Below are 14823 nucleotides of genomic sequence, written 5' to 3'. Positions count from 1 at the left end.
AGACATACATCTCTTGCGGGGTTTAGAACGTAGTTTTTGGCTCCAACCACGTCGCGATTTTTGCGTCCGATGAAGACATAGATTTTAACCTCGCTTTTACTAATAAGATGGAGCGATCTGTACATTGTTAACATGATAGTTCGAGGGGACGTTCGTTCGCTAATCAAGGTCTGTCATATCCTTTTGCCTTTCAACTTTCCTTCTCCCAGGGGTTGGGGAGCATGGAAGAGGTCCCCGGCTGGAATTATGACGGACACGAACGGAAGCACCCTCCGGCCTCCACTGCACTGACACTGAACACTAGCACTTTTAATTGTTTCATATTAGATCTTAATAGACCTACCCGTTACGAGAGATTATACTCTTTCGTCAAGGGCTAGAAAGAAAATACAATAGAATATGTGATTAATATTAGTATTTTCAAAATTGAAATATAAAATAACGATACCAGTAATAGTGAAAACAAAAAACCATTGTCAAGAGTATTACTTATCGTAGCTTGACTGCATTGCGTCATTATATGTGCCATTGAACACTAGCTCTTTAAACTATTTCACATTAGATCATAATAGATCTGCCCGTAGCGAGAGAATATTCTCTTTAGTCAAGGGCTAGAATGAAAATACAATAGGATATATGAATAATATTAGTATTCTCAAAAGCGAAATATTAAATAACGATACAAGTATTGTGAAACAAAAATGATCGTTTAATATCTGACATCTCCCGTAGTCGACTACGAGCGTAAAATGACTGTACGCTCGAGAAAACTCTAAATCGAAAATTGACTAAGCGAAATATATTAATAGGACAAATATATACTTGAAAATAATATATTTCCCTACATTATAAACATACTTATGCTTAGAAAGCTAATATTTTAAAAATTTCTTGCAAGAAAGAAAATAATTCATAAAATGCAATTCATACTAAGCGGATTACGTCACATGACTGTGACTTCATAACGAAGATGGACTGAATTCCTACAAGGTAATCACATTCCGCTCTGCTAAGAGTTACGTGAAAAAAAAGTAACATCACAATGTTTAATGTAGAAAATGTCTTCCTTCCATTATAACTTTAAGAGTTGTTCGTTAATAAAGTAGGGGGAAAAAATCTTTGATCCCTCAATGTACGAGCAAGGAACGAAAACAAATACATACATACATGCTCCCTGTTAATTACAGTGCGGGAAGAAAGAGCAGCTCAAAAGCTGGTCTAGCCCAACAACCAAAGTTTAACAACAGAAGAGCCATTACTGGGTCTGGACATCTTTGTTTGAAATCAAGTTCACTTAAACTGTCCAAGTTGGACCCGCAAAAAGAAAAAAAAAAAAAACTATCCTATACAATATCTTCGATAGTAGAAAGGCAGCGAAAGCTATTAACAATAATCAGACAAAAAGTACTTCACCAAATTGTAAAATAAAGTAATATATCCACGAAAAGAATTCCCGAGGTGTTGACTCGATCAACAACAGAGAATTTCTGAAGATGTTGGGAATGGTTCTAATAACCTATGAGTGATGGCGCTCATGTATGACCACCTACTGTCATGGCGACGATCGCCACGAATTTTGAATTTCTGTCGTGTCGCATCGAAACGCGTGATTTAAGCTATATATATGTAACTACCAGGGAAGTTACATATTTAAAAACAGATTAATGACTGACAAGCGAGGGTGAGAGCGGACACGTCCGTCTGCCACCCGAGCCAAAAGCAAAGTGAAGTATTCACAGGTGTGTGTGTGTGTGTGTGTGTGGAGGGGGGTAGCAAGCTACCCCTCCCTACCCCCACTAACTAGCGGTGGGGTAGTAAACCCTCGTTAAAATTCTAATGGCTCGTCATTTCAGCTACGCCAAAGTAATTACTCATATTAGATAGCGTGGTTTGTATTTCAGTTACGTAATAAATGATTTTTCTTGTCCTGATTTTTATCGCAAGACCAGTATCAACATGGCAAAATATTCAGTTATACAAATATACAGCAATACACAAATTCGAAACAAGTATATCATCATGACCACTTTGATTCTATCAACACCGAACACCAAATGATCCACTACTCACCTTTGATAATTGGACCAGCCCAAGGCACTTCTGATCTCAAGCCTTTTCATGACCAGCTAAGATAGTATCGAGCAACACAGATATCGTCACGTCCTTGTCGCCGGAGGAGCTCGGTTTGACTCGGAACATGACGCTGCGCAGCCTCAGAACTTTGTCTTCCCTGTCTTCCGCATCCTTCACGTCGTCTTCTTTCTCCAGCACCCAGACTTTCCAGCCACGAACGGAGGAGTCCTTCGAACCGCTGGCAAGCAATAATCCGCCATTATCTGAAAGGTAATAATATTTATGCTCAAAATGCATTCTCAAAATAAGTAAAAAGAGCTCCCTGAATATTTCCAACATTTGATTCAAGTCTAGGGACCAACCTTTCCCTTTTTCATACGTTGACCTTGCATAATCTACTGCAGGGGTTCTCAACCTTCTTGGCCCATGCACCCCTTTCACCATTTGCAATGATGTCATTCACCCCCCCCCCCCTTTCCGTCTTTTCCAAATTTGTCTGTCTCAAAAAGTGCACTGTATATAATATGCAAATATTACTAAAAATCCTTTTATTTTATTTTTTTTCAAACTGAATTATACATTTACAGCTTTACATGGATTACTTTTACTATAGAATATTACAAATTATATGCAAATTGAAAATATCGATGGATATATAAAACTTGAATGAAAGTAAAATATTTTTTTTTTAATTTATAAGAACTTAACAGGCCAAACTGAAGGTGATGCAACAAACAAAAAGTTCGATAGGGTAACAAGATATTATAAATCTGTAATTATTTCTATTCAGAAGATTACATTTCATCGATTGTCGAAACCTGTGATTGTTTTTTTCTTAGCCAATTCTGGGATACGCGGATGAGTGCTTGAAAGGGCACAACGCAGGTAATTTTCTACCTCTAATCTACTGCGCTGCTTCGTTTTAATTTGTAACAGAGTTGAAAAGCCTGACTCACAAAGATATGTCAATACAAACGGAAGCAATACACGGATAGGCATTTCTGCCACTTTTGGGTAGGAATCGGACATCAGAGGCCAAAATTCTGTTATTGATTTCTCATCGAACATATCTCTTACATCCGAATCACTTTTTAACTCCAAAAACTCATCTTGACAATCATCAGGAACTTTTTCAACCGGCAGTTTGAATGGATTTCTGACTAGATCCAACTCATCATCACTAAGTTCGTGAAAATATCGTCTGAATTCATTTTCCAGTGCTGTCAAATGCTACAAAATTTAATTTTTTGCAAATTTAGGAAGCACCTTGTCTTCACCACAAACATCAAGAATGGATGACAGTTTCTCAAACATTGCTACATTTTCTGCATTTACCCTTTTCTTCTAATTTTCAGGCTTGCTCATGAAAGCTTCCAAGGTATCTACGAATTCTATAATGTCTGTATTCCTTCCATGCATCTGAAGATTCAGTTTATTCAGTTGCTCAATTATATCAACAAAATAGGCAAGACGCATGATCCATTCCTCATCACTCAGCCAGGCAGGAAATTCTGTTTTACCTTGCACTTTAAAAAACAATTTGAGCTCATCTCTAAGCTCAAATACTCGCTCAGTTACATTTCCTCTTGAACGCCAACGAACATTTGTGTGAAAAAAAAGCGAATGATGGGTTGCATCCACATCAGTACATAACTGCTTGAAAAGTCATGAGTTGAGAGCCCCTCCTTTGACGAAATTTACAATTTTAATTGTCTGATCCAAAACCTTCTCTAGCGGAGCAGGAAGTGTTTTTGAGGCTAGTGTCTGACGATGGCTCATACAATGAATGCCTTTCACTTTTGGAGCTCGCTTTTTCACACATACTTGGAATTCTGATTTTGTCCCTAACATAGCTGGTGCTCCATCTGTACAACACCCACTGATATTATCCCACGAAAGATTTTCTGATTCAAAAAAAGATGAAACCTTCTCCAAAATATCAGAGGCTTTGGTAGTTAGTTCAAGAGGAGAACAAAAGAGAACTCCTCTTTAAATGAACCTGAGTGAACACACCTTGCAAACACCATCAACTGGGAACATGATGCCACATCAGTTGATTCATCAAGTTGAATTGAAAATAAGCTAAATGCTGAAGACTTTATCTCCTGCACAACTTGATCCTTGATATTAGCTTCTCAGTTATTTATTGTCCAGGAGTTCCCAACCTTGGAGTTGCCAAGTAATTCTCTTGGAACCTACTTAATTCCCTAGGGCTCTGTCTCTTCCTCAGTACCTTTTCCAATCCTAGGATTAACTTGGGTGGTCACTTGTATATTACTGTCTAATCCATTTTTCCTGGGCCAGCACATGATATAATCCCAGCCCACGTGACAGGCCAGTTATGCCATAGCCTATGATTGCTCTCCTCGCCCATAAACTTACTTCGGTCACAATTCACCCCCTGAAAGCCCAAAATTCACCCCTGGGGGTGAATTTCACCCCTATTGAGAACCTCTGAATTCTACTGTCTATATATAATGACAATCATAACTAGAATTGTGATCTTGATGTGGTTCACCTTCAAAATTCAATGGGTTCATCCAAAGCATAATAATACCTATCAGTGGTTCAAAGTTGGTGGAATCAAGCAAGACATTTGAACATAATCTTGCTAACAGACAACAAACAAACGTATAAATAAATAAATTAATAAATGCTGGTCATTTTATAAACTCATTGGCAGAGGTAATGCATTCATAATCTAAAATGATTTTTCATTCCCATGAATATTTAGTCTTTGCATTAAATATTCTCTTTACTCAATTCAAAAGGCGTGGTAGCCACTTGACACAGTCTGAAGAATTTTCTGCCTCAATTCCCATCTGGTTTAGATTACATTTCCTTCACTTCATTATTATGTTTGGCAATTCCTACTGGTCTCTCGTCACACTACGTCTGACTCATTTTTTGATCTTCCTTCATTGCAGCTCCAAACCATCCCCATTTCTTTTCCTTCCTCTGGATATCTCACCCCTCTGTAACATACAATAGAAAAGGTAAACATTAAAGGTCCTACATCAGGTAAATAAGATCTCGGAAACTAACCTTCTCGCATAATGTCCAGCGAAGTCACCCAGTCTTCGTGACCGTTAAGAACCGCTTCTGGAAAATAGTCGCCTAAACTCTCGCATGTGAATACGCGTATTCGGCTGTCGTGATCGCCGCACAGAAGCAGCGGATGCTTGGCCTCTTCAATCTTCACTGGGAGGAGGCTCGTGATAAACGTGCGTCTTGGGAGGCGGAATGTCTTCCGGCCTTCTTTTTCACCTGAAGAAGTGCATTGAATTAACAAAAGGCAAAATACGTACTATCAACTAAAACATTAGAAACAAGTAAAATGAGCACTCAGAGAGCACAGACCTCGATTCCCTCTATCATACCATCTCGATCTTCACTAAATCTCTAATTACATGTTCCCATTCTGGATCTGCAGGTCCGGAATAATACCAGACCAGAACCATAATGTAGCGATTGCTAGACCTTACGATGGCTTAATGCTTAAAAGTTTCGACCAAGTCTACTGTGATTTACTCGAGTAATAAGCAAGAATTTCCAATTTGGTCCAATCTCGCAATAGTTAAGAATCCTTTAGAAAAAAACTCTTGGATCTGAATGGTGAATACGATCACAGGGTAAATCTAATACCTTCTAAGTTATCCAATTTCTAACATGTCTTGAAATTTCCATCAAATTCCTCCATAGCTTTTTTGAGTAAGCCTGCTTACATCACATTTAAGGAGTAAAATACAGTGAAAAAAATACATCCAATGACATTACAAAATTCTCACTCACCTGCCCCATAAGGATTTGTTTACAAACAGCTATAATGGAAAAGCCCAAAGTGGAATGGATAAAAAGTGAAAGGAAAAGGACAACATAGCTGAGAACGGCATTAATGACCTTAGATGTCAGGATGCCAGAAAACTCTCATGCAATCAATCAATCAATCCATCATAGCTGAGAACTGTATGGATTAAGTGAAAGGCTTCTTATAAACCCTACAGTGTCCGGCCACAGCAAAACTTGTACTCTATGCAATACTCCCTTTGGCGATGCGAGAAATTCTGACGGCTGAAAAACCTCAGTAACGCTATAACCAATGCCTAAACCCCATAACACATTGGACCGATATTTCATTTATTGAATACAGTCGCTGTTGGCTTCTCAGATGCAGCAGGGGTCTAGAGGTCTTTAGATATGATATATACCACAGGTCCTTGTTTTAAACACGTACATAATTATAAAACATACAGTATACCTGTAATGAAATTTTCATGGAATTAGGAGCCTTGATTGTATAACTATAATTTCACAACAGTACCTGTTACAGGGCAAACGATCCAACAGGCGGCCATGGCAGTAACGGCCGTCACGATGATAAGCTTCTCCTTCCCGTCTTCCTGGATGACCAATCCATCGGACATGACTACTGTACACCTTCGCTGTGTTCTGGAAATGAGAAACAAAAAATCAATTTAGTATTAATGAATTTCTATTAATATTGTCATCAGTCAGGTCTCCTTCTTTTGCCACTTTCACCAACACTCCTAACTCCCATTCATCAGGTTTTGCCTCTTCATGCCACATTCTACTCAAGTACCACATGTGGATGAGGTCATGATGAGGGGCAGAGGGAGAGGGTTTGGGCATGCTCTTTGCACTCCACAAGAGAGATTAGTTCACCAAACGTTCAGCTGGGATACACGAAGCACTAGAAGAGTTGGAAGACCCAGGTCTACATGGCTGAGGACTATGAAGCGTGAAGCAGATGATGATGAATGGAGAAGTACAGTATTGAATTAAAAGCTCAAGATAGAGACGACTGGCGAAATCTAACTGAGGCCCTTTGCATTAACAGGTGTAGGAGGTGATGATGACAATTATTACGACTAAACTATTTCATCAAAACAAATCACACAAAACTCTACAATTGTCCCAAGAATGACACCGAAACATCCCATTGTGGAAGAACCCCCGACTGGGTCTGCTGATATTAATTCTCTTTCATCATTCAGTCCAGGCGCAGACGACTACTTACACTCAAACGTGTGGTTATGGGCGAGTAGAGACAAGGAAGTGCTAATATACGAGTGATTATATACGTTAATAGGGATGTCTGAACATCTAAATGGAAGAAATTATTGCTGTACTCGTCTATTACAATGACAAATTCGAAGATAATTTGTATTTTTCCTAACCATACAAACCTTAGCTATTTACATTGGGTTAACCTTTTAGTGCAGCTGAAATGGCGCGCCATTAGAATTTAACGAGGGTGTATTACCCCCGCGCTAGTTAGCGGGGGTGTAGGGGAGTGGTAGCTAGCTACCCCTCCCCCCTCCCCTCACACACAGGTGAATGCTCACTTTCACTTAGAGGTAGGACTTGTCTTGGGGGACAGGGCTGGTGGGCAAATATGTGTAAATAGCTAAGGTTTGTATGGTTAGGAAAAATACAAATTATCTTCGAATTTGTCATTTGTTCCGTAACCGAAATACAAACCACGCTATTTTCATTGGGTGACTTACCCCTTAGGTAGGGTGGAAAGTCCCCAGCCATACTGGCTTTGGCTTTACCCGGGGACTCAGAATCCGAGTGAGTCGCACTCGAGAAAAGGAGTCCCTGCACCTCAAGTTCCTTGCTCCGCAAGGAACCGTGTGGCCTACGTAAGCTTGTGTGTGAAGGAAGACGTGTGACCCGTCCTAGGCAGTTGATCTGGAGTTCCAGAAGGAACTCTGGGTTAGGACGTTCCCAATACCACCTCGTCAGGGTATGGGGGACGCGACAGTATTGACTCAATACTCGGAACACAAGGAAGCATGGTTTACCTGCAGAGGTTCGAGGTCAGCTATACAGAGACCAGGATGCTGCTTCCCTGTAGAAGGGATGATGAAGAAAGAAATAAGGGCCAGACATACTTCTTTCGTTCATGCAGACTAAAACCTGATAACAATGCCCTCAACCTTCTGCTACCTGTCCAAAAAGGAGCCTGAGGTTAGACCAGCTGTTGTGTAGCCACCACAGAGCGATAGAAAACGTATAGAGACTCCTGTAGGTCACGCCCTGCAGGAAGCGGGCTGCGAAGGTCATTAGACGCTTCCAGACTCCAGCTTGTAGCACCTGCGTCACAGAGTAGTATTACTCGAAGGCGAGGGACGTTGCGATGTATCCAACATCGTGCTGTAGGGCGACGTGACGGGGGAGGGTCTGGAGACAGATCGAGATGAATGTCCTTGAGTCCGGGCTGAAGAGGTATACTGGTGACTCTCCCCCGTGTCCTCCTTGTGCTCCCAAATCGGCTGCAACTAAGGACAAACTGCAGCTGTTCCCAAAGCTAACCTCTCGATTCCTTTATTGACAAGAAAGAGAAGGTCTTGGGACATCAGATACAGAATGGAGACTCGAAATCTTGAAGGAATTGGACCGAAGGGCCGGGACCCCCAGATTCTGAGTCTAGCCAACAACTCAGGAGCGAACCTGAATGTTGCCTTCCCCTCTTCCTTAGAAAGGGCGGAGTCGTACGAGACCAAGAAGATTGCTTACACACTGGCCGCGGCCAGAGTGAGCAGAAGACCCAAGACGGAATACAATCCGAGGCCTGTCGTAAAGGGTCTTGAGAAGATCTCTTAAGGGACTAAAAAGTCCGAGCCATGCTCCAAGTTGGAGGTCTTCCTCCGACTAGGGCAGGGACGATCGTAGCTTCGCATGAGCGAAGAAAGATCCAGCGGGCAGGAAAAAGTTATTCCTTTAAGCCTGAAGGTCAGGGAAAGGCTGAGCGACAGGCTTCATTGCCGAGAGCGGAAAGGAGTTTCCTCCCGCCGAAAGGCAATAAGACCGTTATTGCTGGAGAAGAGGCCTCAAGGGAAGAGGTATATCTCCCATGGCACCAACCACCGAAGACTCTTCACTTTGCCTGGAAGACCCCTGCGGATGACTATCGCAGATGACGCGACCTCCGTACCGCGACTGTAGCAGGTTGTCTCTTCTTGAGGAGGAGGCGTAGTGTCTCCAGGCATGAAGCCGAAGCGACGCCCCGGTTCGGGAGAGATGTCGCAGTGTGGTTGTTTGAGTAGTCTGCGCCGTGGGAGAAGCTCTCCCGGGAGTTCCGTCAGGGGAAGCAGAGGGTCCAGAAACCGTTCTGCGCATAGTCCCAGTGGAGCTCTCCCATTGAAAGGTTGACAGACAACCTGGTCTTGTTGAGACCCATTGTCCACAGACAAAAAGGAGGGAAGACGCAGGTGTCGAAGTTGTCCCACCATCACTGGAATACATCTTGCCAGAGTCTCGGGGTCTGAGACTGGGGGGAAGAACAGCGGAAGCTTGAGGTTCCAAGCTGTCGCGATCAGGTCCCCCAGACCAGGACTTGCTGGTTACTCAAGGCCAAAAACCACCAGGTACACTCTCTCTACGAGGCTCTGCTCGGATAGTCGGAGAAAACATTCCTCTGCCTGGAATGAGAGAGCCGATGGTGGCATTGAGAGTATCTCAATCATCTCGGTATCTCTAATGCAAGATGTGAAGGTGTGAAAATGCGTCCTCTGCTGGTTAGAACACGCCAGAATCATGAAGTCGACGCGCACGGAGCGACTCGGCAGGAGCTGTAGGATCTGTAGAGGGGCCAGACTACGGCCCCTAAGCCTGCCTGAATGATGGAGAGGTATCCTTCAGGTCCTGACCATAGGCCTGGACCGGAACATGACCCCCCCCCCCCGCTTTTCTTTGACGAGTCCGAGAACAGCATCAAGAATGTGGGGAAAGGACGAGAATATCCACTACCATCAAGAGGTTCCATAGGTCAACACCCATTGCAGGTCTAATAGTTCCGCTGATCCCATAGGGGCCAGGAAGTCCGGTTAATCGATGCCTGAAACCACCGGAACTTGGACCGCCCCTCATGGAACTTATCCTGAGGCGACCGTTCGGACTATAGACGGGTCAATGAGGAAAGGAGAACTAGGAAACGTTCCAAGGTAGGGCTGAAAGCTCTGCTTGACTGAGAACAGGTACTGCGACTCTCCTCAGTCTTGCCACAGTCAACTGAAGGGAAAGCTCGGAGGATGTGGCAACAGAATCTGGCGTCCCCAGGTGGTCACCCATCCAAGTACCGACCAGAACCGACGTTGCTTAACCTCGCTGGACGGACGAGAAGCAGGGTTTCCAACGTGGTAAGGCCGTTGACTCAATATCATGGCCAGATACTCCAGATGTTGAGGCAGAAGAGAGCAGGCTCCAAGCAAAATACCATGAATCCCACACTCATGGTAAGCACCCGGAAGCTTGTCCCGGCGCTGAAGAAGGTCGAACCCGAGCCTACCAGAGTTGACCAGCCCTCCAAAAAGCGAAGGAGGCAGAAGCCTGCACCTGAGCGGCCATGAGGAAAGCAGGGAGAGTTCTCTGGGGAAAAAAATCTGCGATGCCACGGCGGGATCGCCACACTGCATCATAAGCAGGAATACTTGCAGTCTAGGCTGAATTCCACGAGCTCCCTGGAAGATGGATGGAATGGAAACTGAAAGTACCCGTCCTTCCGATCCAAGGTTTAAGGAGTCCTGTCGCCTCGTTACCAGTCTGATCGATTCTGCTGTTCTACGCTGGCCGAAGTTTGTTCGACAAACTTGATCAGGGCTGAGAGGTCGACTATGGAACTCCCGTCTCAGATCCTTCCTTACAAGAAAGGATCGACTGAAGAAGCCGGGGGTGAAGCCGTCGATGATCCTATGGAGGACCTTCGCCTAAGGTATGGATCATTCTGCCCAACCGGGCAACTCTTGCCGACGCTATGTCATAGAGGCTCAGAGACACTGAATTCGCTGACAGAGACGGCAGGCGCGATATCCTTGGCTGATCACAGAGATCGTGCGGGAATGGGCATCGGGAAGCTGTCATCCGGATGAGTAACCTTAAGCATCCTCCCAGCGTGAAACCTGCAACCCTAGAATTCGTGAACTCTGCCGCTCCCTTTAGGACTATGCCCCCCCCCCGGGGGAGCCTCCCGTGCCATCTGTTCCTGACAGGAGGAAACTGCAATTGGACACCTTGTCTCAGTTGTCGTAGCCGATAACTTAGGCCGACGTGGTTGAAAGAAAAAGGCGCTGGAGCCCTGTAGAGTCTGGAAGAAAGCGCCTTGGAGGAGTGAAAACGGAAGTCGATTTCCTCTGCACAGCCGCTGTCTAAGTCTCTGTCCTTGGTCAAAAACAAACTCTTCTCAAGGATGGAAGGGTGTCTGAGGTTGTCGACATCCACAGATGAGACACCCGAAGGAAGCCCTCAGTCAACGCGTCCAGATGGTACAACATCGAGCTTGTCCACAAGTTAGATACTTAACGACGAAAGGCCAAGGTGTCTGAGCCCGAGAGGAGGAAAGTACCCATGATCTTCCTGTAGCTTCCTTGAACCAAACCTCGGGCCGTAACCAAGGGGGGAAAGGACCTGGTAAGCCCCCAGAGGAAGGGGTAAGCAATCACCCCTTGGCTGATGGAGAAATCTCGAACGGAAAGCCCCCCGCCAAAAATCCTTCCAGCGAATGACGGGGAAGGGCTAACCCAGGTTCTTGAAAGAGGAGTGTTGCTCAGACCTCCCTGAAGTTCTTCCCATTCTTGCAAGTGCCATGCTCTGCGTTTACGGGGTGAGGCCGTGTTCTGGAAATACGCTCCAGAAAAACTCGCCAGGCTGGCCATGCTGCGAAAACCCCAATGGGAATCGTGGTCGCAATCGCCCTGGAGCTCGCGCGATGGTAAATCAAAGATTTGCGGGTGGGCGAATGTGGAAGCGCCCATGCGCGGTCACGCAGGAACGCAAACGAAGGTGAGCGAAGGAGCGCAGAAGGAGGGCGAGCGTGGTAGGAAGGGCGAGAGCTGGTGGTCAGCGAGCGATAACCCATAGCTGAGCAATGGATACTGCAAGAATTAAGCCGACGTTCGTGCGAAGAAACACCGTCGGATCGCGCGACGGAACACCGTCGGATCGCGCGACGGAACACCGTCGGATCGCGCGACGGAACACCGTCGGATCGCGCGACGGAACACCGTCGGATCGCGCGACGGAACACCGTCGGATCGCGCGACGGAACACCGTCGGATCGCGCGACGGAACACCGTCGGATCGCGCGACGGAACACCGTCGGATCGCGCGACGGAACACCGTCGGATCGCGCGACGGAACACCGTCGGATCGCGCAACGGAACACCGTCGGATCGCGCGACGGAACACAGTCGGATCGCGCGACGGAACACCGTCGGATCGCGCGACGGAACACCGTCGGATCGCGCGACGGAACACCGTCCGTTCGCGCGATGGAATACCGTTGGTTCGCGCGCGGGCGAACATTGGAGAGCATGTGCCCGGACGCGCATGAGCGTAGACGTGCAGTCACGTGGTCGTGCGGAGGAGCAGGCGAATGATCGCGCGGGCGCGCAGGCAAGCGGTCGCGCAGGCGAGTGGGCGCGAAGGTGGGCAGGTGAATGAGCGCGAGTCCGAGGCGGCGAACGCAAGCGTTAGCGCGATGGCGAGGAAACGCGCTGCCGCGTGGGTGAGGAAGACCGCTGGCGATGTGGATCAACAGGCGATCGGTGAGCTGGTGAGCGCTGACGCGCAGGTGGGTCTGAGCTAGCGAGCAGATGAAGAATCGCGCGGGTGCGTAGGCGATTGCCAACGCGAGAGAGACTAGTGATGGTTAGCGCGCATCGCGCTAACAGAAGGTGCACTGGTGCATCAGGAAGGTGAGCGCTGAAGCCAGCTGTTAATCAGGCGATCCTAGACGGTCAGAAAACCATTGGTGCCCATTGGTGTGTGGCAAAGAAGGGCGCAGGCAGATCGATGGCGATCGTTGACGCGTAGGAGATCGCTGGCAAGCAGGTGAACGTTGACGGGTCTAAGGTCGCTGGCGAGCTGATGATCGCTGACGAGCAGAAGGCAACCCGTGGAAGCCTGCGCATAGAAGAAGAGTCCTTGACCCAGACCTGAACCGAAGTTCTAGATCGCGAGGGCGAACGTGGGCGCACAGGGCGCGTAACAGGAATCAACTAGAACAGCAGGGATGATCATCATGAGCGCGCTGATGAACAGGAGAGCGCTGGCGAACACGAGAGCGCTAGCGATCAGGAAGCGCTGATGAGCAGGAGTTTAACACTGAGCAGGAGCAGGAGAGAACACAGCAGAAGGGCGCGCAGGGGAACCCTGACATGCAAGGGAAGAACCCCCGTGGGAGGCAACCCTTTGCCCCGAAGGGAACGTTGTCCGTCGGGAGACAGATGTCCATCGAAAGACCGTTGCCTGTCCGCCGGGAGACTGATGTCCGTTGGAAGACCGTTGTCCGTCGGGAAGACTGTTGCCCGTCGGAAGACGAGATCAGACTGCTGTCCATCTGCACCAGGGCGGAAGATCAAGAAGGAGGAGTTGTAGGCTGCAAACGGAGATTCAAAAAGGCGCCTCTTAGCACCCTATAGGGAGATGAGAGGCCCTACGACGAGGCGGACGGTGAGCCTTACGGCGAAGGAGGCCAACAGCAACAGCAGCAGAAGAAACCTCCGAAGAGGAGTCTCTATGAGTGTACTCTCTCGCGAACGAAAGAGAAACACTTCGTAGAAGAGACTGGTCAGCCAGTGACCTAAAAGGAGCGATCCTCCGAAGAGGGGCTCCTTCAGTTGCCGAGCCCCTTGAGCGTAACTGCAGGTGCGACCGCTCAGCACTAAGAGCATAGTCGCACGAAAAAAAAAGGCAAGAGAAGAACCCCCCAAAAGGGGAAAAACTCAAGCCTGGACAGGAAAAACTTCCCTCAGAAGGAAAGTTACCCGCCCAAGGAGGCAAGCCTCCTGAGAGTTCTAAAATGAACTGGAGAGCTGTCCGTCGTCACGGGAGTACTTCCAATAGAAGGAGACATGCCCCTGACGAAAATACAAGGGGGGAGGCAGCAACAGCCGAATCCCCAGGCCTCAACAAGACAGCTCACACCGTCGCCATATAACAGAAACGAACTAGATCGGTAGCTGTAAAAAAATTAAAACAAAAATCATTAGTACACATTCATTCCCCCGGGAAGGCTCCGAAGAGGAATCCCGAGGGAAAGGAAACAAGAATTACACAACAGGCACGTGCCCTCACAACCACTTACACTCACGGAAGGAGAGCTGTAACCAAAACAGAATTATAACAATTATAATTATGAAACTATGTAATTATGTAATTTAAAAATGAATGAACACTAAAGAAGGAACGAAAACCCCGAAAGGAATCGTTCTACAAGCTGAAAAAAATCAACAACTACAATTAGATTCATAAACTACAGTAATTGAGACAAAACGTACGGCGTAGCAACCCCCCTACACTGAAAGGAAGCTACAAGGGCGTAGTAACACGTAGTAAAAGGGTGAACGACCTCAAGAGAGAGAGAGAGAAAGACCAAAGTCAAACTCGATCGCAACCCATAAAATTACGCCGTGGTGGCCTAACTGCCGAGGACTTCACGGAGATATCGTACACTACACACACAACTCTGAAAAGGAAACTTACTGATTTCTATACTCAAATATATATACAAACATGAAAACATGTTTACATACATATTGAGTAAAAGAAAAGTAAGCGATTAAGTAAAGACAAAACAAACAATGGCTGTCAAGAGAGGACCAAGACAGAGACGTCTGTCAGAGTCCGAGCCAAAAGTGAAAGTGAGCATTCACCTGTGTGTGAGGGGGGGGGGGTAGCTAGCTACCACTCCCCTACCCCCCCCCCCCCCCGCTAACTAGCGCAAGG

General features: G+C 46.5%; 1 protein-coding gene and 1 pseudogene across 5 annotated transcripts in view; both read right to left on the bottom strand.

Moving 5' to 3' along the window:
- LOC137638206 (elongator complex protein 2-like) overlaps positions 1 to 14823 on the bottom strand; it is a 235971-nt gene that overhangs the window by 63362 nt on the left and 157786 nt on the right. For all 5 annotated transcript variants that reach the window (XM_068370290.1, XM_068370287.1, XM_068370288.1 and 2 more), the window contains 3 exons: positions 6395 to 6522; positions 5119 to 5340; positions 2071 to 2336 (listed from right to left, as the gene is read on the bottom strand). In XM_068370290.1, the coding sequence (XP_068226391.1) occupies positions 2107 to 2336; positions 5119 to 5340; positions 6395 to 6522 (580 nt within the window). In that variant the 3' untranslated portion in view covers positions 2071 to 2106. The remainder of the gene's footprint in view (positions 1 to 2070; positions 2337 to 5118; positions 5341 to 6394; positions 6523 to 14823) is intronic.
- LOC137638920 (5S ribosomal RNA) lies at positions 10134 to 10252 on the bottom strand (annotated as a pseudogene).

The sequence above is a fragment of the Palaemon carinicauda genome, chromosome 3 (assembly GCF_036898095.1).
Source record: "Palaemon carinicauda isolate YSFRI2023 chromosome 3, ASM3689809v2, whole genome shotgun sequence".
Classification (NCBI taxonomy): Eukaryota; Metazoa; Arthropoda; class Malacostraca; order Decapoda; family Palaemonidae; genus Palaemon; species Palaemon carinicauda.
Note: the sequence above shows the minus strand (reverse complement) of the source record. Positions and strands in the feature narration are given on the sequence as shown.